The following is a 27991-nucleotide window of genomic DNA, read 5'->3' on the forward strand; positions in this document are numbered from 1 at the left end:
GACAGCTTTTTGGTAATGACTGGTGTCCAATCAGAAACAGAGGGCTGGTAATTTCCCATGGGAGCCATGTGAAAACCCGAGGGTCATAACCTTACCATGCACTGTTAATTGAGCTATTTCTGAGTGAGGCCTATTCCCCATCTTACCCAAAGAAAAGCAAATAAATCCTACTGTATAGCCATATATTTTTTAAGTATGGCCTAAGGTTGCTGTCAAGACAAGTCATACAAAGCTTCTGTTTATTTTCTGTATAATGCCATGGTGCCAACATTGATGTGTGAAACCTGTTGAAAAAAACATATTTCTATGTTTTTTAGACTATAGGATTAGTCCTACCTTGTGCTAGATCATAATAAAACATGGCCAAAGGTTTATTCTAAGGGGTCAGTTCCTTCCATAATTATGCAGCATTTCTACTAAGAGAAGCGAGAAGCAAATGCAATCCATCTTCAGCCAGTGTACAGAGTAAACATATTTTGGCATCTGCATGTAATTGGGCCAGCAAAGAGATGGTCAGTCCACTCCAAGGCGTAGGGGTGATGAGGTAATGCTGTCATGCCCTGGATGACTGATGGTTTGAGCTCAGGCACTTGGCAGCCTGGCAGTCGTGACTTCATTAACGGGCAGACCTTGGCCCTCACAGCTGAATCCAGCGCTACATACATATAAACTCCCTCCCAGAAGCTTGTGTGTGATGTTTTGTTTTGGAGGAAATTAGTCATCAAGCTGTGTCAATGTTTAGTGAAATAAAAACTTAAAATTTAGAGACTGTGAAAAACATCTTTACAACTCGAGTCAAAATTCTGTATAGGAGTTTAGTGTGAAATTATACTTAACAGGAGTTTATATGTATGGGTAAATAGAGTTGACTGCAACATTGATAGAGAGCCATAAGATGGCAGCAACACTTAGGTAGCACTTACACTGTCACCTCTGCCTCAATATGAGCTGGAAGTTGGGAGTGAACGTACACACATTTGTCAGTTAAGTACTGTATATAGTACTTAAGTGCTCACATTATATCAAAAGAAGACTAAACTAGTTTTCTGGTCCGGTAAATTCATATATAATCATGTGTGATGATACATGCCTGTGAGAGATATTTAGCATGATGGCAACATGCTTTGCTGTAATACGGCTGCCATGTGATATATGAGAATGAGAAAGAGAAGGAGATTCAAATATAAAGGATAACATATGAAAACATAGGATTGGAGACATTTATTTCCTGTGACCTTTAAACATGAATACATGATTTATTGTAAAGCTGTTAATCCTCTGTTTGCACTTGCTTGGAGTAACTGAGTTATGATGGGTTTAAAAAGTTGAGAACCTTTTGGAGAAGCTTCCTCTTTTTCATCTAAAAGTCTTCATCCAATTCATCCGAAATTTATGTACTTAATGTACTGAGACTCTGAGTGTGTTCCTGCGAGCCCCTCATCTGTGGCCACTCCATCCTGCATCAGATCCCCATTTGGCCCGCTCTCCTGTCTCTGAGGTCAGCCTGCAGGGCCCCCGGCCCAACAATCACACCAGACCACTATCAAACCCGTATGAAGGCAATAAAATCAAATCTAAACCAGATCCCAACTGGCTTTATGTCCCCCTTGTGTGTGTGCATGTATGAGAAATGGTTAAGCAAACACTGCACACGCACAAAGAAAATATTGTAATGTCAGCCTGGGTGCAGACCATCTCAGTGTGTGTGTGTGTGTGTGTGTGTGTGTATATGTGGGCGAGTGCACATGTGTGTGTGGGTGCATGTGTTTGTGTGTGGCGTGTGTGTGTAGGTCTGTGTGTGTGAGAGAGTGATAGAGACAGAAAGAAAATGAGAAAGCAAGCAAAGATAGTGTCAAAACAAAAGAATGTAAACCCTTTATTTTCTTCTCAGTACAGAACACATAATCAACAGAAACATTAAAACTACAGTACTTAAAAAAAGAAATTTAGAAAACAACAATTATACAAATCAGGTTTGCCCATAGAGTCTCTAAATTGTTTAACATCGCCATGGAAGGCCTGCTGAGCAAAAGTCTGTACTGAAAAAAAAAGACACTAAAGTAAACAAAGTAGGTAAGAACAATATGCCAATAAGCGTCTTTAATGTTCATGAGCAAACAGTAGTAGCATTGATCAAAGCGTACAAGAATAAAAGTGTAAATACACATGAATGAGAAAGTACAACTCTGCTTTAGAGTATCTGTACAGTCGTTCCTTTCAAGGCAAAGCCAGAGTTTTCCTGGATGCGTGGCGCTACTGGCCATTGGCCACAGATCCTGGGGGAGGGCGTGACATTTGAACCCCCTCCGATACCCATATAAGGTCCATTGGTGCTAAGGAAAAGTGAGCTCCAGCTCGTGTGTTGAGTTTGAGGGAGGGTCAAGGGTCGATCTCCATGGGAACGATGTTGACGATAGCGTCCTCATTTCCACGGCGCACCACTACTCTGAGTGTGGCATCCTTCTTGATGGCGGCGCTGACGTCAGTCGCCGATGAGATCCTGTGGCCGTTGATGGAGATGATGACATCATGCTCTTTCAGACCGCCACTGGAGGGGAGAAGAAGAAGAGATGATTGAACAAGGGCTTCATAAATGGCAAGGACATAAGTACATCAACAAAGGGTTTATGGGTGTTTCGTATCCCGAGTCTTATATCTTAGTAGGTTGAAATGGTATTCTGGCACGATTTCACCCACTAACACGACTTGGGCAGATAACACTGGAAAACAGGAAATCTCAAGAGGGGGACTGACGCTTTCCAGCATGTGGCCTTTGTCACTGTTTGTGACAAAGTATGTTTTACAAACCCAGATGAAGACCACATGCCGATACGTGTCGGTTTTTACTAATAAATCTTTGTTCTCAGTACAGCGAGCTGGAATTTCCTCTTTCCTTTGTGTCTTAGTGAAAAGAATAAAAAACAGCAGGTTGATTTAAAGATTGGTGCTGGGCCTATAGATGTATTATACATTAGCAATATTAAATGGCTCACAAAAGACACATTACTTACATGATAAAACAAATCAAGTGTCCCTCATGCGTTTTTAGTGTTCAATATTTAATGTCACATATTTAACTATTATTTTGCACAGGTCTGTTTACAGGTCTGTATTGTACTGATTAATAGAATTACAAACTGGAAAAGAAAAACAACATATTTATACTTTATAGAACCATCATTGGAAATTGACCACAATCATGACTGTGAATGGGAGCAGAGAGAGGGGAGAGTGGTTAGCACATAAAACACGTTGAGCAAACACACACCTACAATAAAAGACGAGTAAACCCTAAATCACACCAAGACGGAGGCGGTTACCAGAAGTGATATCAAAGTGTGACTCTCAACACAACAACTTCTTAATCACAGCCACATGCAGACACAGACCACCACACCTTCGCTTGCACCAGCCTCTTTTAACACAACTGCAGTTCCACATTCCTCTAACAGTGCTTAGCTACTGTATGCCATTTAACAGACAAACGTGACTAACGCTGACTCCTCCAATGGAGCAAAGGAGCCATCTTTCTACAGCAGGGCCAAGCAGGATTTCCCAAGACCATGGACCAACACAAAATACTAACATAAGATCAAAAGTGCAGCCCAGAAAAAAACATCTCCGTACGCAACAAAATGTAACCGGAACCACAGAAATGTCATTATGCAGAAAACGGAGTGATTTAACCAATGAGTAAGCCCCGACAAGGCCTTGTAGTAGAGACCACTCTGGGGAGAGCTGAGTGAGTAGGCGCAGGAAAACCACAGAGCAGCTAGCAACCTCCCTGCATGAGGGTTGAAGGAAATAGCTGACCTCAGCGTCTCCCAAGCCCCACTCTGCTAGAGTTGTGGTAGTGGCTGATTGGAATGGGCTGGGATTGTGGGAGGAGGGGGATATTTTAGAGGGCCAGACACTCTAGGCACGCTGGAGCGAGCCATGAATTTATGTTTTACTAAGGCAGTTGTGTAAGAGGCTTTGTGTGTGTGTGTGTGTGTGTGTGTGTGTGTGTGTGTGTGTGTGTGTGTGTATATGTGTGTAAGTGCACACATGAGAGTAAGAGGAGAGAAATAAATGAAAGAAAGAAAATGAAATGTCTATTTGCTATGTGAGTTCGCGCAGGAGAGGAGAGCCGGGCCAGTATTGTATAAATTCAATGCATGTGTATAGCGTAAAGTGCCAAAGACAATATCCCGTTGCTGAGAAAGAGTCAGAGGCAACTCGCCCTTGCGCTTCATTGAAAACCATATTGTTCCAACCAAGTTAGTTTGTACTGAGCCCACGCCTCTGGAGCCATATGAGCAGAATATTGTCCTTACGCTGCAGCTGGCGTCTTCGCGATGACTTCCATAACGTAGGCTCCAGAGGTGATGTCGGGGAAGTCACGGTGCCGAGTCTTCAGCTCTTTGGCTAGCCTAGAGGTAGAGAAGGGGGATGTAACCGATAGAAGTGCTTTGCAGGGTTGAGAATTTAGTAATCAATCAATAATTGTACCTATAAACAAGCAATTGAAGTGCTTGTTGCCATATCATATCCTAGAGAGCAGCAGTTAAGGGAACCAATCAATACTTTTTGTGATTTAGCAATAGCTTTGTATGGCACCATATAATGTTAATAATCAAGTTGTGCATGAAGTTAGTAATCAGAACTTTTGACTTCAACTTGTAATTTATCAATAAATGTAATGCTGCCATGACAATGGTGATGTACATCTTCTATGATAGTGTGTAACTTACCCTGGAGTGAGCGTCATCATCCTCACACCAATATACTTCTTCTTAGCTGCTGTCCTCCCTACAGATGGACAACAACAGAATACAAATAGAATCAGTCATTCTCTCATGTGCCAGTCCTGATTTAGATTTAAACAAGGCTATTCTGTTGGATTCAAACACATCATTCAGGGGTTACAACTGCTGTCAAAACACATAGGAATAGAGATGTCAAGTCAGTGGTAGGGTCTGTGTGTGTGTGTGTGTGTGTGTGTGTGTGTGTGTGTGTGTGCGTGCATATGTGTAGGCTACATACTCCAGAAAATGCCTTTTGTGTTTCATCATACATTTTGTGAGTCTTGTTTTCCAGCTATTTTATCATATAGACAAGTCAAATCAAGAAAGCCCCTGAAAAATAATCTCCCAGCATTTTATGACATCAAATTGGCAGCTCCAGATAAAATAGATGTGTGTGATGTTCCAAAAGACTGGGCCAGGTACAGGGGGAAAAGGCAATAAAAACACAACTAAAAAGAATAACCAGACATATTCTGGGATCTGCTCCTTTTGTAGCTTATTTGCAATGTTTAAATCCTGTTGGGTCATGCAGGGCAAAGATCCATATGGGTAGAAATGTAGGAAATACATCTCAAGAGAGCATGCAAAGATGAAGAACACATGCTCTAAAGATGGTGTCATGAATTAGATACTCTGAACTCATATATGTGATCATGGGCTCTGGGTCCAACTCTCGCAGCCCTTTTCCAGACTTTGCCTCCTACGCTTTGTCTTGATTCTGAATGAAAGCAATAAAATGAAAAAGATAATAAGCCGCGTCAGCAACAGCTCATACCTCTGGACTGCCGGTCGTAGGACTCCGCCAGGAACTGTCGGATCTTGTCTGAGGGTATGGCGAAGGAGATGCCGGCCGTCACTTTCAGCGTGTTGATCCCAATTACCTCGCCATCCTAAAACAGCAAACCGCAGCTTAGTCGAGTTCAGAATTTTAACATGTCATAGAAATGAAAAATGGCTTCTGTGTGCCAGTGAAATAAAACAATTCTTACCAGATTTACCAGAGGCCCTCCAGAGTTGCCGTACTGTGAACCAAGAACGATAAATTACTTTGTTTGTGTTTATAAGAGAGAGGTGGATAGCAAGAGAGAGGAAAAGAGAATGCAAGTGTAAGTGTAACGTGCTGATTATGCATGCATGCACATACTGTATGTATTTGAGAGTGTGTATTATGTATGTGACTGACAGACAGCACTTGTGCAGTCGTCTATGAATGTGCAATGAATTCTCACATTCACTTACATTGATGATGGCATCAGTCTGAATGTAGTCCATGTCGGAGTTGCGCAGGCCCAGCTCCTTGCCTCCTCGCTGGGTGGTGCTGACGATTCCCGTGGTAACTGTGTTCTGGAGGGAAAACGGGCTGCCGATAGCAACCACAAACTCCCCCGGCCTCAGGTCTGCCGAGTGGCCCAGCAGCAGCACGGGAAGCTTGGTCTGGACAGGTGGGAAACACAAGGGGGCCAAATTTAGGTGGAACACATCCATGAGAGGCGTTGATATTACTAGCAGAAGCCAAGTTTTATAAAAACTCTCAGCAGAGAGTGAGTCATTTTTGATTTAATGCTCTAATATTTCAACTTTCCTGGCAAACATTTTCCCAAATATGACATTTATCAGGGAGGACACCTCTTTAAGTCAGGGTTCAGGAAACAGAAGATAATACATTGTTACTACACACCATATGTTAGAGAAGGTGCCAAAATCACTGAATCATATTTAAATGGTGGACTATTCAGTCTTAAAGAAACTGATAAGCTCAATGTTGCAAAAAGTGCAATTATTCTACTAAGCCTCAAAAACTCCTCATGATGTTTTAAGAGTGGACAGTAGGAAAGTAATCGCTCCAGAACCACAACTCTTCTAAACACAACCCACTCCATGCTGCATGGCAAAGCTCCCACAGAAACACAATTACCACTTTTCCACAGCAGGGCAAAGTGAGATTTGTGCCAGCGTCAAATCAAAATGCTAATAACCGAGATCAAAAGCTTATTTGTTTGATTGAAACTGTAGCCCAGCTGACAACTCATCCCTGTTGGCAAGTGCATGCAAAAAACAACCACAGATGCTGGAAAACTGACTGGTACATGGTAAATAGTGACTAAGCTCTGGCTGGCCCCGTCAGACCGTGTAGTGGAAACCAGGCTACAGACAGAGAAAGGATATATTTATCCATCCGCAGTGACGGTTTCCGTTTCTGAGTGAAATCATCTCTGTTGGGCAGCCCGCAGCCGAAGCCCACGCACCGCCACATCACGTTGGGTCTGCGCACGGACTGCACCCGATGCCCCGACACACACCAGGCCAGCACTATCTCAGAAGAAGGACCTGTCCCGTCCACTCCTTCTGTGTATCCATTTTGTTTACTCAAGGTTATAAATAGGAGTCGGTGGAGGCTGCAAGGTAACTGAGACAGCAAGACAAGCTGCCACAGATACACACAGACAAAAGGATCTATGTGAAATATGCATACTCCCTCAAACACACACCATTCAAGTAACCTATCGTCGTATTCTCAGTCGTAAAACATGACACTTCGCTATCCATGGAAACACTGTCTGCATACACCATCTTGCTCGATGTTTATGTATTCTGCAGACGTGGACAAAATAAGCTGATATCATCTGTTCCCTAAACTACATACAGCCAAAATGGAATTTGAAAAATGAATTGTGGAAATAAATTTACGGAGCGATTTTGATTGAACAGTCTGTGGTTTAGACCTTGTTGTACACAGAGGCAATCTCAACCCTTGAGGTGAAGTTATTATTAGAAGACGACAAAGATAGTGATAGCCAGTAACTGAGGAGGGGAACCTTTTCACCCCACTTCCCACCTCACCTCACACACACGTAAAAGTACACACACACACACACACACACACACACACACACACACACACACACTCTCACTCACAAACACACACACACACACACACACACACACACACACACACACACACGTGCACATAATGGTTCAAGTCCAGGTTCTTGATTCCTGTGGGGACATTTGCACATTGTGGGAATGTTAAAAGCAAAGATGGAAAACACACAGATACACACTCACACACACTCACACACACACACACACACACACACACACACACCTGACACAGGAGTAGCAGTCTGCATAATCACCCCCCCCCCCCCCCCAACCTCACCCCCCCTCTCCCTTCACACTCCATGTGAGATAAGAGCATAACCAGATGGAGAGAGGAAGCAAGAGAAACACACAGCTGAGAGAGGACATCAGGTGGATGTGAGTCACTGCCAAGACATTCAGGACTAGGCTACTGCCAGTTATGATGGTAACAGTTAGAGATACTGGCGGTGTCATGGTTACTGCCGCTGTCGGGTAAAAACCTTGTATCTCCAAAATGTCAGCTTTTCAGGAACTAAGAAAAACATCCTTGTTTTTAGCTTGAGTGCAGTGTATTTTTGATTTTAGGGGGTTTTGAAAGGGTTTCATGAAACCCATGAATTTATGACACTTTCATAAATGTAGCGTTGTTGATCTATCTATCTATCTATCTATCTATCTATCTATCTATCTATCTATCTATCTATCTATCTATCTATCTATTTATCTATCTATCTATCTATCTAACTATCTATCTATCTATCTATCTATCTACTGTATCTATCTATCTATCTATCTACATAGTATGTGTGGTTGTGAACATGTTCTGCATACACAACATGTTCAGTGTATATTGATATATACAGTTACACATATAAACAAAAACATACGCATACTCACACACTCCCATGCACACACACGCCTACTCTTACACTCTCACACTCCCACAGACAAACACACGATCCTAGGAATGCATCAGTTCGCTGACAATCGAGGAGCGCCTAGGTGAGAAGGCAAAACAAACAGGGAACATGCCGACGGCTGTCCTTTTTAAAGACCGCTGCTCCAGATATCACTTACTAATCACGACTAGTCAGCAATCTGGAATGACTTGTGAGCCATGTGAGTCCGGCCGCTCCTCCTGACCACCCAAGTGACTCACCCTGCTATTTCAGATGAAGGTCCGGACGCACCAGAACTTCACCCAACAACACTAGCCACACTTAAGGGAAGAGGGCAAGGTGAGAGACAAACACCGCAAACCGCAGACAGAGAGCTTGAGAACGTGAGACGAATGAGTTGAACGCAGGGTTTGATATTACACTGATGCAGCAGGTCGGCCCTGATGGCTGCAGAAACCAGCCAAAGTCTCTGGTTTTCAGCATCAATTTGAACATACCTGCTCCAGTTCTGAAAATGGCTGACCCATGCATTTCTATGTGTCACAGTGGGTCATTCAAATAATCAAATTTGCATGCTTGGGTAGCCATCTACTGTCTCTACTAGTAAAATGAATCCCTCTAGAAACGGGTGCTTTTCATTCTCAGGCATTTTCTACTTTATCGTGGGAGTAATGACCTAAACTACCTCCAGTAGGAACACACATTTTAGATTTCTCTGTCCCGTTACAGAGAAACCACGTTTTCCAAGTTCTCAAGTGTTTAGATAAGAGAGAGAATTGGAGCATCAGATTTAAGGAGGGAGGAGTAAACAACTTTGTTTGCTCTCATCGCTTCAGAGACAGCATCGCTTGGCACGAGTTCAGAAACATTCCAGACTTTTTTTTTTAAATCCTTTATCACCGAGCTGATTTATGATTCAGCCTACTGTACATAGATAGATTTTGTCACAGTTAGGTCAACGGGGACAAACACGGAGCGGGAGGAAGAGGGGCCGAGAGATAGATGGACAGATAAGCAGGCGGGCGAGCAGACGGTAAGAGAGACAGATAGACTTGGAAATAGCCCCCGAGTTGCAGTAGAGATCTGCCATTGTTTAATGTTACAGCCTCGGTCGTTTGGAGGGTCGTTTAAAAGCCATTACACTAACTACCGTTTTATGACCTGAAGTCCAGGTGCAAACTCGACTGCAGTGAAGCTGTGATGGACTGTGGCTAATAGTTTCTGCGGCAGGCGCGTACATGTGCACACACACACACACACACACTCTCACATGAGAAGAGGTTGCCTTGGCATGAACCCTTAAAAACTCAAGTCTGTAAATTGAAACCCACACACCTGGCAGTCGTTGGATATACAGACAGACCATTTTAAAATACACACACACACATACATACACACCGGCTGCTTAGGTTGAGGGAACGCGTGACCTGTTCTGTATACTTACTGTAGTCACTTGAGCTCCCCTGTTTCTTTCTTACAGGGGACTTCAAAGCCGGGAACATAATTTTATAAGGTCTAAAATTCATAGGTGCAGTAAGGTATAGGGTTTTACCCGTGACGCCTGAACTTTTGCCCTTGGGGTTGTGCTAAGGCAGATAAAATAGGGCAGGATTCAGCATGCACATACTTAACATCAAGTCAGGGGATCAGAAGATCAGGCTGAGGGGTGGGAGAGATAGGACAGAATGTGTGTGTGTGTGTGTGTGTGTGTGAGTGTGGGTGTGTATATGGTGTGTAAGTGAGCCAATGACGTATTTGTGTGCGTGAGTGTGTGCGCGCGCAAACGCTTGCACATTTGGTGGACTGAAAAAACGGAGATATAGGTGGATAACAAAGATTTCACAGCGCTACACACAGTAAAAGAAATACACATGGAAAACTATATCACAGGAGCTGGTGCTAATCAAAGCCATAGTCAATAAACGTAATAGATGTTTGCTCCACTAAGCAATTCTTAGAAGTATAGGTAACATCAACATATTCCAACCACATTGGGTAAACCATATCCTTACTGACATCGGTACGGAAACCAATATGGCTTCCATATGTTGTTATGAAGGTCTTAGTCCGTCTAAGAGCAAACACATGTGTGAGTTCCGTCTGTGCGCTCCGCTCAGTGTAGTTTTACTTGGTTTGAGTCTGGAAGACTTGAGGGCATCTCAGCTCTGGCTAGACGTCGCACGGCTTTGAACAGCACAAATCACACTGATCAGAGGAGATGCGGTCTTATATGCGGGCATTTGGGCATTTGCCTCTTCCTTCCGTCTGTGTTTTCGCATGCCGAGCACAGGGAGCCTGCGCTGTAGCCTGAAGCACTGACTGTGAATTTTGTAGTTTACTTAGTATTGAACTGCATAACTGTCTACACTGTACATGCAGGGATGATAGTGTGGAGAGTAAAACCTATGATCATAATAGAAGGTCTTATACATTTCATTTATTATATGTACATTCTATATTTTATACATTTTATGTTTTATATATACATTCTTATCATTATACATTGGGGTAATTTCTACTGAATTAAATTATATTGAAATCAAACTGCTCCTCATTTTGCTGGGAACCCACTGGAACCTCCTCAAGGACCTCCGGGAGTCCCTTGATCCCAGTTTGAGAACCACTGGTTTTATCCACGGCCCTGTCTGTTTGTGCCGCACTTCACTGTAGCCTACACTTAAACGGTGGAGCGTGACACTTGCAAAATTGAGGCAGTAGATGCTAAAAAAAGGTACAAATGGCAGATGGCAAACAGGATATACTGTTAAATCAGGGGCAAGTGATGTAATCTGGAAACTGCGCAATGTGTATGTAGCCACTGATGCATTATAGCCTTGTCTATTTTTAGAGCAAAAACAATATTATCTGACCGTCAATGAATGTTTCAAATCATTTTTTTGGTTATCATGAAGCTGATCATGGCCTGGTTCATTTGAAACCTTTCAACCTCTCAAAACATGCGTCTAAGTCACGTCAGCTGACTAGCAAGCCCAAACAGTTTGGGGTTAGGCTACTGGCTGTCCAGCTGGCTTGGAAAACAACTACGTAGCTACAAACCAGGCCAAGACAAAGCGCAACAGGACCCAGCAGGGCCAAAGTGGGGAGGACGCTGAGCAGGCTTTCTTTGGCTCCGTTCCCACCACACTGCATCCTCGAGCATGGGAACCATTTTGGTTACATGAACATGGGAAGATGGAGAGAGGATGGGACAGGAGGGGAGGATGTGATTCATTTCCCCTCTGCCTGTCTCTGAAGGACGCCATGCAGCGTCTTTCCATTGGCAGTGGAGTGTGTCCTCCGTGTCGCCTGGTAGGGACCAATAAGAGGTCTTACACACACACACATACACACACACACACACACGCACACACACATACACAAACATGCATGCTTTGATTCATTTTACTATTAATTTGAATAATTGCTTGCAGTTTTGCTTCATGTCTGTCAGTGCTCCCTCTTCATCTATCAAGGGACTACAAATGAAAATAATCAATCTCTTAATTCTGAGGGAGTTTTTGCCCACTGTGCTAAAGAAATAAATAAATAAATACAGGCACGCATCGATACGTGCATGCACTCTTTCTCTCTCTCTCTCTCTCCCCCTCTCTTTCACTCACACACACACACACACACACACACAGATGCACAGACACAAACACACACACACACACACATTCCAATAATAGCCCTGTCCAAACCAGCATCAGGCAAGCTGCCCAGAGAGAATGGTCTGTCCGGCCGCATAGAGACTCTTAATACTGGGTGATGGGTAATACAGAGACAAACAGTGCCATTGTTACATGGGACCATATGGGAAACATGAGGCCTGTATTCACTGCCACATTGCAACTTGTAAAGTTGATTTCAGCATGAGGATTAAGTTAATGGTTCGTTTATTGGAGTTACATCCAACAGTTTCAGTGTGTTAGACCTCTTGGCTAATTTAATATGCTACCACTAGTTTTGAAAATATCAATTCTCCCACAATTGATGCAGTGGAATTGTTTTAAAAGCTGCAGTGTAAACAAGTTTCAGTGCATTTGAGATGAAATCCCCCTAAGAGTTGTTGCATTTATGAACCCAAGGTTACTGCACTGCGCATGACATGCAATAAAATGATCTGGAATGATTTGAACAAAATTTTGCATAGTACATCTGAGTGTTTTCAAGTCATTCCAACACATTGTGATTGCTTCCAAGACTGTGCAGGTCAATATAAGTTAATATGGGTAATTCAAAGTCATTCCAACTCAATGAGATGGCTCCCAAGTAAAAGTAAGCGCTTTCAAGTCAAGAGTGAGTCCTTCCAAGTAAAAGTGGATGCTTCCAATTCAGCGTGAGTGCTTCCAAGTGAATGTGATTGTTTCCAAGTTCGGAGTGAGAGGATGGGGTTAATGAGAGGGCTTTCAAACCTGAAGCATGATTAGTTCTATCTTTATCGTCCCACTGCCACATCACACAGCGCACTCATTAGCCTATTAGCTCACTTAGTCTTCCAGACATATGGATCCATTTTCCAGGCCTTGACCACATCTCTCTCTCTCTCTTTCTCTCTCACACACACAAACACACACATGCACACACTTTCTCCCTCTCCCTTCTCTCTGTGTCTCTCTCTCTCTCTCTTTCCCCCCATACTCTCTCTCAGGAACAAGTGAGTGCAGCACTTTTTCCCCTTCCCTTTCCCTCTGAAGTTCCAGCTGCTGCAGACAGACTAATGCCTTCCCCAGAGATGAGGGGCAGACCGCAGCCCCGGGAATCGTCTGGGCCCTGCCACCAATAAACTCCAATTTCTCATAGAGAGGAAAGAGAAAGCAGAGAGGGGAATGGGTATGCAGAGGGAAAAGTCAACTTTAAAGTCCCTCGCTCAAACACATGTGCAATTGATTATTGATTATCCCGGGCCGAGTGCTGACTTTGACAGCAGTGACCTAGTTTCTAACGCACTGTATGCTGTGAGGCATGCATTGAGACAAATAAGGAGCAGAGAGACAAATGTGGGAAATAGGGACAGAAGAAGGGCGAGGAGGGAGGGGAGGTGGGAGAGGAATACAACATTCAGGTTATGAATTTATGAATTCACATGTGGTATTCTTCTGCCATAATGTAGCCCAATCAGTGCTTGTGTACATGAAAATCTCTCTCTCACAAATCTGTCAACTAGAAAAATAAGTCTCTAATCTGAGATGCTGTAGTCAAGAATCTAAATTTGTGGACTCATATAATATTTAACTTTTAAATCCATTTGAGCTTTATATTGTAGGAGTGCTATCAATTCTAAAACTATCTTTTCTTGTCCATTTCATTCTCTATGGAGCTGTACATCAGTGCAAAAACAGATTAGGAGGCAGGAGACACTTCTTTCTTCTTCACTTCTCTTTCTGTGGTACATTAACTTCAGTGAGCTGTTTATTGAATATTTCAAAGCTGAAATTCAGAGTTATTTTTCTTTAAGTACGCAGACCAGATACCCTGTAGCTATAGGTTTTGATGACTGTATTTTCCTTCTATACTTCAAATAAAAAATGCTTACATTCGCTCTCCATGCTGCCCTTTCATTATCTCCCTAACTCACACATCCTCTAATTTCCTCTGCAATGACTCTCACTAGCCCCAATTATTACACACACACACACACACACACACACACACAAGTGCGCAGACACACAACCCAACCTTCCCTCATTAGCAGAGATGCCAGTTCCATCTGAATCATGAGGCCCTTCCCATGTGAACAGAGCTTTTCTCGGCGTTTGTCATTTAGTCATGGGATGGGAGGGCTGCTGCGACTTTGCACGATGACTTCTCTTATGCTCATTTTCAAAACAAGCAAACATGGACAAAGGTCAACCACATCTAACCACAAGGGCTACGTCAAAACTATAACCACAAAACCCCCTTCTAGCTATTCTTAGGATTCTCATGAAGTTGAATGTGTTTTCTACCAAAATGACACATGGCTATAAATCATTCTCGTCATTTGATAACAATTACTTATTTTATTGCAATCACCTGTTGTTTGCCTACCAGGATAAACACACTGGCATGCAGTGGAATGCTGTGAATAAATTTGTGGGGGAAAATCAACAAAATATGACACATTTCCTTTTCATTGCCCATATCAAATTTGGAGAAACAACGCAAAAGCGAGGACTTCTGCCATGATGCAGCATGGAGCGTGGTTGACCAGGGTGAGCAGAGATTTATAACACATGCCTCTGCTACATAAAGCGCCACACATTTCCAAATCCGCAACAGCACAAGAATCTGTCAGCGATTCAGTGAGCCTGATTTTGAGTCACACAGCACAGGCTGTCCACACTGAGCATGTCTGATGCAAACAAACACAAGGAAGACCCCCTCAAATGAAGACCGGCCTGTCATCAAGGCATGGGACGCCTTTTATTCTGGGCTGAACAAAAACAAAGCATCTCTCAATGCTCTTTTCAGCCCTTGGAGGCTCACACTGTAGGCTGAACAAAAACTGAGTGTCCCAACCTCTTTTCAGAATTGGGGTCTTTGTAGTACACCTTGTGCTGCTGTCATGAACGTCTATTCAGCCGCCCAGCCATGAGAATAAGCACCATGATGCATTCTGCACTGCTCTGACTCCTATAGTCCATAGCCCCCGGCTTTCTGCCAGGCATTCCTTCATATGACTGTTGGCTGTGATTAACGTGTAATGTGGATCGCTCCAGTCCACTAGACAGAGAAATAAAGACAGGCACACAGGGAAATGAAGAGAACAAGGGAGAAAAAGAAAAATTGCAGCAAAAATGTATGCCTTGTGCAAATTTAAAAAAAAAAGAAGTAAAATACACATTTTTGAGCTTACCTCTTTGCCATTAATGATCAGTAATGGCCTCTTTCTTGTAAATTGAGCATGGCACAGGTTTTCACCTGTCGGTAATGAGTAACTGTGAGTGTTTCTAAGAAGAATTGTGTAATGACTGACTGTTGTTGTTTCTGCAGCCTGTTGTGTCTGCCAACAGGATCTGCTGACTGCCAGACAACTGTCTTTACAAGGACCATTTGGCTCCAATTGCATTCTCACTTCACTCGCACATTGAAGAATACGTCTCTAAGTTCTAGAATCCTTTCATGCCAAAACATGTTAACTTCAACTTCTAATTTCTATTCCCCAGCTGTTTTATTGGAGAATTACACAACAGCAAGTTAATGTTGCTGTTTTGTTGCCCTGCTCCACAGTGCAGAGGGCTGGGTTTGTCGACAGTACCTTGACAAGATCATCTCATCCCCACTGAATCACAATGAAGTGAAATTGCATCTCAGTGTTGACTAGAACCACATCTGTGGTTCTCAACCTGGAGGTTGGGACGACCCAGTGAGTCGTGAGATGAATTTAGAGAGTCATTAGCTAATTTATAGAAGGTGACACACATATTTATTTCTACCAAGTTAATTTTTGAAATGATTGCTTCTCTTGCAAAGTGATTAGTGTTTGCAGTGTCTGTGACACTTCCTATAATAAACGAAGTGAAATTGCCTGAAAAGGGAAAATTAATATCATCCATTGGGGTGAAAGTTTACTATTCTGTCTGTGCCTGCATTGGTTGTGAATAGACATCCCTTCATTTTTTGGGGTCAAGATCCAAAAAGCCTGAGAGCCAGTTGGGAGAGAAAGAAGAAAGAAAGAGTTCAGTAGGAGAGAAAAGGAAATTTCTCCTCTAATATGTTTCTCTGGCCTGGAAACCAGTGTTTAAAATTCAATCTGTCTTCTGGGTGTTCAAGCACTCAGTGTCATTCTCACAAACGCTTGCATGCATGGAATCAGATATTGCTCTCTAGAGCAGGTAGAGCTACTGTGCATTAAGCCACAAACTCCTGCGAACGTAGTATTAATGCCTCGTAAAATATTCCAATCCATACAGTTTCCATTTGAAATGAATAGGCAGAATATTTATAGAAGACTCAGCAAACCCATGAAAAGTGAAAAAGAGTCAATTGCTGCATTGGCACATTATAGTTATTTTCCTTCTACTAAAAATATTTTCACTCAAAAGGGACGTCTCTAATTTTTAACTTGGGTCAAAGACATCAGCTGATTCTGGGTTGAATTCGTAGAAATTCATCTTCCATTTGACAATATGAAAACCCAAACCAACCACGATACCAAAAGTAATTTGGAGATGTGCTTTCAATCAGCAGGATGCATGAGCACGTTTCACTCCATTCTCACTAATGGATAAATCATTATATCATTATATTATACTGTATATATATTAATTATACAGTTTGTCATAGCTTGCACGACTGTGAAATATGTGTGGCTCAAGGCAATAAAACAAGGGTGTGTGATTTATTTTATGTCAAGGCACATTTAGCTAATTGACCCAAGTTTTTTCAGTTTGCTGGCCTCGCTGACTGCCTAGTGCTTTGACTGACCGGTGACTCAATCTTGATGAGGGCGATGTCCGATTTCTCGTCCACGTCTTTGATTTTGGCGTCGTAGGAGGCGCCGCTCTTTAGCTCCACCTTCACCCGGTGCTTGTTGGCCACGACGTGAGCGTTGGTCACAATCTGGCCGTCCTCCGACACCACGAAGCCCGAGCCGCTGGCCACAGCCACCTCCCGCTTAGAGTAGGTCATCCTGCAGGGGGGGAGAGGGAGGGAGGGAGGGAGGGAGGAGGAAAGAGGGGATTAGAGCACTGTTACTCACTTCACTCTTTCAACGTGTCTTTTCTGTTTCATTATCCCTGTCAGAAGACTCAAAACAAACTGAAAACACACCAAAATACTGCATGAGGTAACGGCAGTGTGAGAGTAGAAAGGCAGCGAAGAAAGGTTAGAGCATGCGAGCGGGTGAGTCCCACAGGTGAGTCGGCTTAGCATTTAAGTAGGTTCTGCGCAGGTAATGTTTTGGGAATAGGAGGAATATGTATAAAAGTTAAGTCAATTTGGCAGACAGGTATTCAAAGATGAGCCAGAAAGAGAAAGAACACAGAAATCCAGAGAGGAAGAGAAAGAAAGTAAGAGAGAGAGTGCAGCATTACCGTACACCCTAATGAAAACCCCTTTTCAAGCCAAGCTGAGACAGAAACAGGGAGAAACGGTAAGAAGCGACAGAGAGAGGATAAGAGAGCCAGTTTTGAGTGCGGGTGGTCAGGAGAGTAGAGTGAGAGAGAGAGCCATGGAAATGAAACAACTGAAGACTTTCAAAAAGGGGGTTTGCAGGCCATGATGACAGACAGGACAGAGAGGACACACGAGAAACATGAGGTATGAAAGAAGGAGGAGAATTAGACATAAAAGAGGATAAGAGACGGTGTGATGATGAAAAAGAAGAGGCACGTTGAAAGATTGAAGTGGAGAGCAAGGTGCCTGTCCGACTAGTGTGGTCTGGGTATTGCACACAGGTGGGCTGTAAATTCTGGTATGTCGCAAAGTTTGACACACACACACACACACACACACACACACACACACACACACACACACAGGTGCATGGCTCTTACTTGCGGTAGAGTTCAATGTGAACCACAGACGGAGCAATTCTCTCCACCACGTCGGCGATGAAGTTGTACTTGTGTCTTGGGCTGTCTGGGTTGTCCTGAACTGGAAATACAACACACACACACACACACACACACACACAGACGCACACACGTAGGATGTCAGACGGCTAAAAACAAACTGAAAACGCACCAAAGTACTGCATGACGTAACAGCAGTGTGAGAATAGAAAGCCAACAAATAAAACTGCTCTTTATCATAACAGACCAGGGAAAAGAAAGGATGACAGTCCATCTGCGGTTCAGACTGTCTAGGTCACACACACACACACACACACACACACACACGCACACGTATGCACACACTCATCCCTGAACTCCTAAACCTGGCCATAACCCTTGTAAATAAATACCTAACCTTTTCCCTAACCCTTACTTTAACCTAACCTTAATTATAATCCCAGGTCTCAATTTAAGCTCTAATTCTTAAATCATCCTTTTCCAATGTGAAAATTGGCACAAATACCCTCAATTCTTAAAAAGTCATAACACTTCTTATGTCAAGAACTCAAACTGGTCTTCAGAAATATAATGTGGCAAGTATACATTTTGTGTGTACTTGCCAAAATCACTGAATCACCCCTCCCACCATCCATCCATTGTGGGGTAAGTCAGGAAATGTTGACTGATTCACCAGGTAATTAAGTCCCACTCAGAAGACAGTAAAAACCCCATTTAACCCAACCTATAAATCAAGACTCCCAAGCTCTTTCTCTCTGTACTTTCCATTTTTCCATTCGTAAACCCTTATTTTGACAAGTACCTCAAACTATTTTGTCTCACAAGGGCCATTTTCATTCATTATATTCTCCTGGAGGACCCAAATTTGTGGAGCGCTTGTCAAAGGCGCCCATAAGCCCTGGGATATCATTGATTACAGTGAAGGGTTAAGGAAGAGAGAAAGACATTCCGCCTGAGGTGCAGTTAAGCTAACACAAGCGTGGAATGAGCACTGTCTTGCCGTCCTGGATGCCACTAAATTATACAGTATAAAGTCCTCAAAACATTTGTCATCCCGCAGGGGGAAAATTCTGGTATTCTGCACTCTCAGGATCACTTTCGTCTGTCTTGAAAAGTGTAGAGATGAATTATATCTAACAATCTCTATCTATCTATCTATCTATCTATCTATCTATCTATCTATCTATCTATCTATCTATCTATCTATCAACCTATCTATCTATCTATATGATTCATAACCTTATTAAACCTATTAACATATTAGGAATGGGGTTTAGTTTATGTTTAGGTTACTTTTTAAAAGTACGCAATAATAAAACACACATCAAGTAAAGTGATAGAAAGTGATGAAAGACAATGATAAAACACAAACTGAAAGACAAACCATATATTTACACAGGTGAGATTAAAAAAAGAGGCTTGTAAACAATGAATGGCCATTAATGAACTCCAAGAGGCTTACAAACAATACATGGGCAATACTGAAATAAAAAATCGAACCAGTTTTCTCCAAACCTTTACTTATTTTGTTCTGCTCAGCCTTGCCAATGTCCGAGTTGAACCTCTGAGCTTATTCCAAATCCTAACATCAAATAATTCCTTCTGATAAAATGAATACAAGTTTCTCCCCGCAGTAAGTGAGAGTAAGAGCCTGTAAGTAATGGAAAGGTTGTAGTCATTTTCCCCACGCTAGCTGCACTCTCCAGGGAGTGTGGTCAGCCCTGATAGGATTAGACAGAGAGGGCAGGCCCAGTGTCCAGAACCTGTGTTGTTTCTGGAGCGTCCGTACAGGTCATCCTCCAATAAACTGTCTCTTTCACTTCACTACAGTATGATGAGTGCTGGCTCCACACAAACACACACACACATATATGCACTCCCAAAGGCACAGCCATACAAGCGTACACATACAAAGCCATACATGCACACACACACACACACACGCACATGCAGATGTTAATTTGTTTCCGGACACACACTACTACCGCTGCGGTGCAAAAGAAACGATCGTGGACCTCGGCCAGGTGGTGACGATTCGGGGAAATGGGAAATCACAAAACAGATGTAGCGCGTTCCTCGGCTCGCCTCAGCGTTCGCAATGGCAATCCAGAGCCGGCCGGGCGATCGTTGCCCGGTTTATAGACAGTGACATATTGGTTCACACTGAGGAACTTGGACGGAGGTGAGAACGGCCGAAGTTTACAGCTGTAGAATCGAGTCGACAGCTAGACACAGTGAAAAGCAGCTGTCTCCTTAAAAAGGCCAGAAGATATTTTAATTCAACCCTCACTTCAAAGTGCTGAATGTCATCAAAATGTGTGGATGGAAAGTAGGGCCTTTCATGAGCTATCAGCTATTTCTGTTACAAAAGGATAGAGGATGACATCATGTCATAAGTGGCTATAAAGAGCAATATATATGATAAGTTGGCCAACGTGTTGCTTTTATAACATCTCTCCATCTGTCGAATTGTTGCCAAAAGTTGACTTTACGGGTTTTGCAGCTGAGAATTAGTGATTTACTTACTCACCTTAACTAAATGCGTAGAGTATATACAGTAACTGTCCTGCTACTATTCAAAGTATTAGTCATCTTCATCTAGACAAAGCTGTTATGAGACCAGCATGATAATATGTTTTGATGTTTCTATTGATTAATCTTCCTTCAAATTTAAAATGTGTGAGACACTATAGAGTTTGATAGACAGATAAACAGTGATGAATTTGGTTTAGGATGCTGTGACCCAAGAAAGACCCACAGAAACGCAGACACATATTGAGAGAGAGGGGGGAATCATGAGAAAGTGACCAGAGAGAGCACTTCTTAGACTCCCACTTTAGATAAGATACACTTTAGGATTTGGAACTCAGTAAATAAAATTAAGCATCAGTTATCAGTATTCTCATGTCAAATCGATTATTTTCTGCATTCAAGTCAGGTATTTGATGAGGGAAAATCATTCAAACAGAGGTTTTTAGGAAGCAAAGTTCATGTAAAGGCTCACACACACACACACACACACACACACACACAACCCCCACCTTACCCAAACACACATAACCCCCATACCCATCACCCCCACCCCACTCTACACACACTGACCCTCACCACAAGCCTCCTCGCCCAAGATCCCAACTCCCCCTCTTCCTCTACTCTCCCAGCATACCCGCTGGTTTACGGGCTCCTGCAGGCGGAAGCAGCCGTTCCTCATCCTCCACTGAAACTAGATCTGGCTACAGTACCTCTTCTCTTCTTCAGCTGCTCAGTAATCCAACTGCCATGCCTTGAGACTCAACACACACTATCCATAAACCACTTTGCTACTGTGGGGACAAAACCTGAAAAGGGAAAGTCATTCTTTGGTTGAACTGTTCACCGCTCTGCATATGCAGCCTGTGATGGGGGGAGGGGATGAGTAGGCATCACTTTGTTTTAAGGTTGAGAACCACTGCTGTAGTGGTGCTTGGAGAGTCACGATGATCACAGTCACTCAGCAATGTATAAGCTATTAGAAAAACCTTATAAGCCATTGATGTTGGCTCAATACAAGTTACAGATCTTCAATGACTCAATAGACATGAGAGTTATGACACTCCAGAGTAGGATCAAGAGCCATTTAGCTTTGATGAGGCCTGACTCTTCTCCGCAGTTACAAAGATATAGACAGTTTAGCATTGCTGTCATTGCCAAGACACATGAGCAACATTTTGAAGCAGCTTACTGTGCAATTCTGCAATTTACTGTAACCAACCTTATTTTTCCATTCCTGTTAAGGCAATGTTGCCCATATTGCCTCAAAAAATGTGCCCACACATCATCCCCCAATGCAGTTTGGATGTTTTTATGAAGAGTGCAGGTAGTCCTCCCTCTGTTAGTATAGAGTTGGTTGAGGAGAAGTATATAATTAAGTGAGGAGAGAGTACTAACAGCATGCTGCATAGAAAGATGTTTTGGTATTCTCTATTACAGCACCCTGTCATGACTCACCACCAGCGACATGAAAGAGTCTTTTTTCTGACACAGTAATAGTGAAGCCTTCAGACAAGTAACTATATAAGTACATTTCATCATTTTTAAACAGCTGACATCCTTGCAGTGGTATGGCCAATCCAAACCATTTGAAGTTTTATTGTTATACATCATGCCAAAATGGTGTATGAAGGTGAAAGTGATGTACAACAACTACTGTGAATGCACACAACACTCACAATGTTCCCGTCTTTAGAGGTTTGAAGACATCGCTCATTTGAAAACTTAAAACTTGCTTATACGGTTATTTATCTCAAGGCTTTCGGTGCACTGCAATTCAAAAGTTTAGTAGGTTTCATTGTGGCCCAACATTGACTAAGCTGGCACAAGTGTGATGACTTGATGGACGAGCCCACAGTGTGAATGGAAAAGAGAGCGGAGGGGGCAGAGAGGAAGTACTGTGGGCTTGGAAAGTGACATCAGGTTTGTTATGCCTTATCGGTGTGATCAGGGGATGGGAGCAATACAAACATGATGTTCCCCTGCTGTGGTCAGAATAAGAGTTAGAGGGGACACAAAAGAGCCTTTATCGGGCAGGGACTACTATGCCAGAAGCTGAAGCGGAGGTGGTCAGGCAGCAAGAGAAATGGAGAACTAATGAGTATGTGAATTATGGGCAATCATGAATCCTAGGCAGAGAGGGTGAACGGGAAGGAAAATATTTAGGGAAAGCAGACAGACACACAGAAACAGCAGCAGAGACAGAACGAGAAACAGACACGAAGACAAAAAGGACAAGAAACATGCAAAAAGATCTTAGAATATTAAGAGTGGTGCAGACAAGTCAGGGGAGAAGAATGTGCATAATCAGCACATACAAGTCACTAGGCAGACAGAGTAACAATGGGATTGTACACTCTGCAACAGTAGACCAGCAAACCCATAAAGACCAATGCCAGTCACTCACCAGCTATGAATTATATTGGGTTTTTCCATTGGATGAAAGTTTAAATGGACTATTAAAGCATATTGCACTCATCCTTATGCCAACACCTTTATTTGCTTAGATCTGCCTCTTCTGAAATTCCTCACATCAGCTTATTTCTGCAGCCCCTATATGGCATTCTGTGTCAAAAATGAGTCATTTAAGACAAATACGACCCAAAACACATGGCAAAATTTGACCTAAATTTCCTTGCCAAATCAAACAGCTTGCATAATCAACATTTTCGGAGTCCAGACGCAAAATGACATCATGCAAAGTGTAATTGCATGTGTTCTCTTAATGCGGAGCCGGGTTGCAGAGTACTGAGGGGCGCTCCGAGGGGCCGATTCTTTCTTTAGCGCGGGGCCCTCGAGTACCTCAACCCCGGTCCTGCTATCTGTCTGAGGCTGAGGCCAAGGCTGAGACATGGATATGATCACATCCTCTATGCCGGCCTCGTTACTAAACAAAGAGATACACACCTATAGACAGTCTTGTTCACCAATTGGTTCAACGGAGCCAGTCTGATATGCCAAAATGAAATGTGACTGACTCATTCCTTACACTGGAGCTATGAAAATGATCAATAGGCGCTATGGGAAATCAGTGACACCCACCTGACAAAAAACCCACCTCTAGGAAAGGCTTTGCCACCATTTTGCTGTAATCGTGGCACTTTCAGACATAGCTGCTTTTGATACAACTTAACCATTTAGATCAGTGTTTCTCAACATGGGGTCCGGGGACCACCAGGGGTCCTTGGGGGGGTTCCAGGGGGTCCCCAGCAAATTGGTGAATTGTTAAACTTCACCATTATTCCATTTACAAGAAGTGAACACAATTACAGAATGTAGAAGAAAGACTATTTTGATCATAGTTTCTCTGTTATCTCTCTACCTACAATACAGATAGTCATGGAATTCTGGACAAAATCATATCTAACAATAAAAATATTCTCAGATTTGGGTCCAAGAGACAAAACTTCATTAAATGGGGGTCCGTGGCCCTAATGTGGATTAAATTAGGGGTCCTTGATGTGAAAAAGGTTGAGAATCACTTATTTGGATAGCCTATATGCCTGACAAATGTGAAGACATAGTCTGCCTCATTGTTCTGCTGCGGACAGTGCTGGTGTCTTGCCTCACTGCTGCACACGCAGACAGTGTTTGATGTAGGTGTACACCTTGCCAAAAAATTTGGTCTACTAATTTTGTGTTTTCTCCACCGTCTCCTGCCTGTCTTAAACTGCCTTCAACAGTGAGGGAATTGTGGCTTTGAATCAGTGCCAGGCATTCCTTCATACGACTGTTAACCGTGATTCATGAGTGACAACAGAGAGAGAGAGAGAGAGAGAGAGAGAGAGAGAGAGAGAGAGAGAGAGAGAGATTCCTGGGACACAGTGAGTTTCCAAGCCTTGAGGTAAGTTATAGGTCTTTCAGGCAGCAGGTGTTGAAGTGAACTTCTCCATTCAGAACTGCACACATGGTGCCCACTTCAGATGGACATATGTAAAACACATGAATGCACACGCACATACACACACACACACACACACACACACACACACTAACATTGGAGAATGACATGATGTCTTTACCACCTGTACTTGTGTATAAGTGTGTGTGTGCAGTGCGTGCATGCATAAATGTGTGTATATCTGACCATTGATCATTCCTGAATATCCCTTGTGTCATTCTAAGACATATCACACACACACACATACAGCATTAATGATGATAAATGATACACTGATTAAATGGTACAGAATATGCATTCTTGGCTGGACTGTGCTATTTCATAGAGAAAGCAGTCTGAAGCGAAGAATGATGGTCTGTTTGTTATTCAGTTCCACTGATTATGATAACATACTTTTCACATGACCCTCTGATAAAGGACAGGTCCATGCTGAAACACTCAATCATACCAATTATTACAACTTTGGAACTCAAGTGCTCTTAATTGTCTATATCATTTTCCAAAACGGCTTTGAGAATTCAATTATGTTCTATTTAGGTTATACAGTCTTCCCCTGAGGCAGATCTTGGATTGTATTTTATAAAACAATCAAGAGGATTATGGCCATGTGACTCTATGCATACCAGAGATAATCCAAAGCTTTACATCAGGAGAGAGCAGCTCATGACTTCATTCAACCAGGCAAAACTTAGAATGGTTTTCTGATTGAGTCTAATTGTAATGCATGAATGAAGTGGCTCCGAAGAAGGGAACAACACATTTCAATAGTGGCCCTTGTTATGCTAGACACATGGGGGTTTTGTGCCGCTGAATGCAGCTGTATAACATCTGTGTGAGTTCAGCTCACAGCCGCCCGGTGCCCGGTGAGGATGCAGAGGGTCATGATCAAGAGCAATTTGTGAAGGTTCAAGGTGAAATACGGTGAAAAAAGACAATTTACGCACGTAAAGTATAGCCAATATGGACATGCTATGGCATATGACTGACCTAAAAATAGGTATAGGTATGTTTTTTTTCACTATAATTAAATCCAACGATCCCAAATAGAGAATGTATGAGAATAACTATTGTAATCACCCTCACCACCACAAATAAATACTAAATCAACAAAAAAAAATCTTCCTATAGCCTATACGGGACAAAATCCTAATCAAATGGGGGTAAGTGGCCTAATGTCTGTCTATCTGGGGGGTGCCGTCGCATGAAAACTCTAGTGAACCCCTGATGTGGCCTATACCCGGCTCAACCTGAGTGTTACCTTTTCCGCAGGCTCCCCGCTGAATGAAAAGAACAGGTGGCTGCTGCAGCTTCTGCGCCCGGTGGCTGACTCTCTTCAGCTCGCAGATATTCCGGTAGGACACCCCATCGCTCCCGCAAACGGGGTCGGCAGCTTTGCACGCGCAGGTCCCGCTCTTGCTTCTCCTCCTGACCGTGACGGAGTATCCCACCCCGCCGGAGACCGAGCACTCCAGCCCCTCTCCGCACACCGGGTCCCCGAGCTTCCCGCTGCCGCCGCAGGCTTCGCCCTCTCCCGACGCGCACACGGAGCAGCAGCGGCAGGCGTCGAGGACTTGTCCCGCCGGGCAGTCCGCCGGTAGCCGGGGACACATCGACTTGTCACACCGAGCGGGACATCCGATAACGTACCTGCTGGAGATCTGTGCATCTGCCGGTACGGACGCAAAGGCAACGGTTACGCACAGCAGGGACCAAAACATGATTCAATCTAAAAAGAAAGCTAAATGATGGACCTAAAAAAAAGTTTAATACAAAGTTTTAAAAAAGTTTTCTAAAAGTTTTCCAGTCCCTCTCTACTTGCAGTGTAATGGGATGTGAGAGCTCAGTAGTGCTGATGGGGGGAGTCGCTTCAGCTGGAGAGGCATTTAACAGAAGCCGCACTGCCACTGCGCAACATTACGCGACTTTGCGTTTTTGCTGGCACTGCATTTATAAAAGCAATACACTTTATAGACAATCACAACAAGCCTGGTGATTGGTGCCTATAATGTGACGTCCTAAACGGAAGAGCTGAGTTATTGATCTATTTCCAGCAGCCTATTTTAGTGAGAAGCGGACGGGGCGGCGGCTTGAATGAACCGTAGGCCTGTATCAAAAAATATCACAAGATAGAGCAGAATAGTCTATCTGGGAATAGAGGTAACATATATAAGCACTTTGTAACGTGTTAAGAAAAGTGCTCTATAAATAAAGTTGATTATTTTTTATTATACAGTAGGGCTATAATAAAAAGCCCTATACAAATACTATAGTATTTGCAAGTAACCATATTGCAGAAATAGTAATCGTGTTTTGTGTAATTAATAATAAATGGATCCTTTATTGATCTCCATAGGGAAATTATCCTTTCAGTTGCTTCCCTGCAGGGAGGTCAGGGAGGTCAGGGAGGTCAAGGTCATCTACAGAACAGCAGGTAGTTGCTCCTTGCTCAAGGACACTTAAGCAGGACGGATGTTTGCTGAAATGGGGCTTGAACCTGCCATAATTATTTTCAAACAAATACTAATAAAAAACACCTTGTGATGGAAAGAGCCAACCATAATGTTTTATATATTGCAGAGCGCTCCATGCATCCTGCAGGCCTATTTCCTACTTGTGTTTTTTACTGGTCCCTTTATGAATTAGTCACTCTTGGCATCAGCTCAAGCCTTATGGCTAATTAGGAAAATCAGCGGCGGAAAAAGGTTGGGCGGATTATGGGACTTCTGGAGTTAATGTGGCGCTTACACATAGCCTACATGTAAACAGTGAAAGTAATTCTAATTGAATAATTGCATCATTTCTCCATTCATTATGCTCTCCTCCCATTTCTGTGGGTTAACAGCAGCCAGCAGGCAGCCAAATAAACAACTTCTGACGGGAATATCCTAATAACTCAATCATGGCCAAGTGTAAATCTGTCAAAGTATAATCAAAACCATTTTGTCTCAGCATTGATCAGATGACTAATTGCCACTTATTTGTACCACATTCTCAATCAAAGGAGAATTTGTTTTCTCGAGACATACAGTATGTTAATCTTAAAAATGGTTTGGTCCATACATTGCCAACGTTAAGGGAGGAAATTCCAATGTTATAACTAAGTGAGACTTGGCCAGTAATAGGTGGTGTACAGGCGAACAACACATCTCTGTTAGGTTTAGCTGTCTGTGGTGAGCTATAAAAAGAGTCCAGTAAACAGTAGGCCAATGAATCAGTGTCATAAAGCGCTCCAACACAATGTGATTGATTATGGGCTCAGGGGTTATTTTAATGGCTCTTGGTTTTAATGTGGTGGCTGGATGCAAGAGACAGCTTCTCTGAGCCGCTGCTTGGGGATGGAGGGACTTGGGGGACGAGGCCCCCTGCGGCGCGCTGGAGCTTTGGCTAACACAAGCCTCTGTATCCAAGAGGCAATTAGAAAGAGGCATAAAGGGATGGAAGGGAGTCGTATTCTGTTAAAGACTGGACCGCTTTGTGCTGTAATGCGGAATAGCAAGGAGACAGGAGGAGAATGTC

The 27991-nt window shown here is 43.0% G+C and overlaps 1 protein-coding gene across 1 annotated transcript; it reads right to left on the minus strand.

Moving 5' to 3' along the window:
• Positions 1-1892: 1892 nt before the first annotated feature.
• On the minus strand, positions 1893-26316 carry LOC139909073 (serine protease HTRA1A-like). The gene is made up of 9 exons (XM_071896007.2): positions 25734-26316; positions 18028-18127; positions 16958-17162; positions 6027-6221; positions 5777-5809; positions 5563-5677; positions 4734-4791; positions 4317-4412; positions 1893-2548 (listed from the first exon to the last, which is right to left on the minus strand). Exons 1-9 carry the CDS (start codon positions 26191-26193, stop codon positions 2380-2382), a joined length of 1431 nt encoding a protein of 476 aa, XP_071752108.1. The 5' UTR covers positions 26194-26316; the 3' UTR covers positions 1893-2379.
• Between the last annotated feature and the right edge of the window lie 1675 nt (positions 26317-27991).

Source organism: Centroberyx gerrardi, chromosome 15 (genome assembly GCF_048128805.1).
Source record: "Centroberyx gerrardi isolate f3 chromosome 15, fCenGer3.hap1.cur.20231027, whole genome shotgun sequence".
NCBI classification, from domain to species: Eukaryota; Metazoa; Chordata; class Actinopteri; order Beryciformes; family Berycidae; genus Centroberyx; species Centroberyx gerrardi.

Bases quoted from the DNA above. Each gene is read 5' to 3' on its own strand.
- LOC139909073 (XM_071896007.2), bottom strand. From the start codon at position 26,193: ATGTTTTGGTCCCTGCTGTGCGTAACCGTTGCCTTTGCGTCCGTACCG. The intron at 18,128-25,733 runs GTAACACTCAGG...TTGTATTTCCAG, and splicing joins GCGGGGAGCCTGCGGAAAAG to TTCAGGACAACCCAGACAGC. The intron at 5,678-5,776 runs GTAAGAATTGTT...TTGCTGTTTTAG, and splicing joins GAGGGCCTCTGGTAAATCTG to GATGGCGAGGTAATTGGGAT.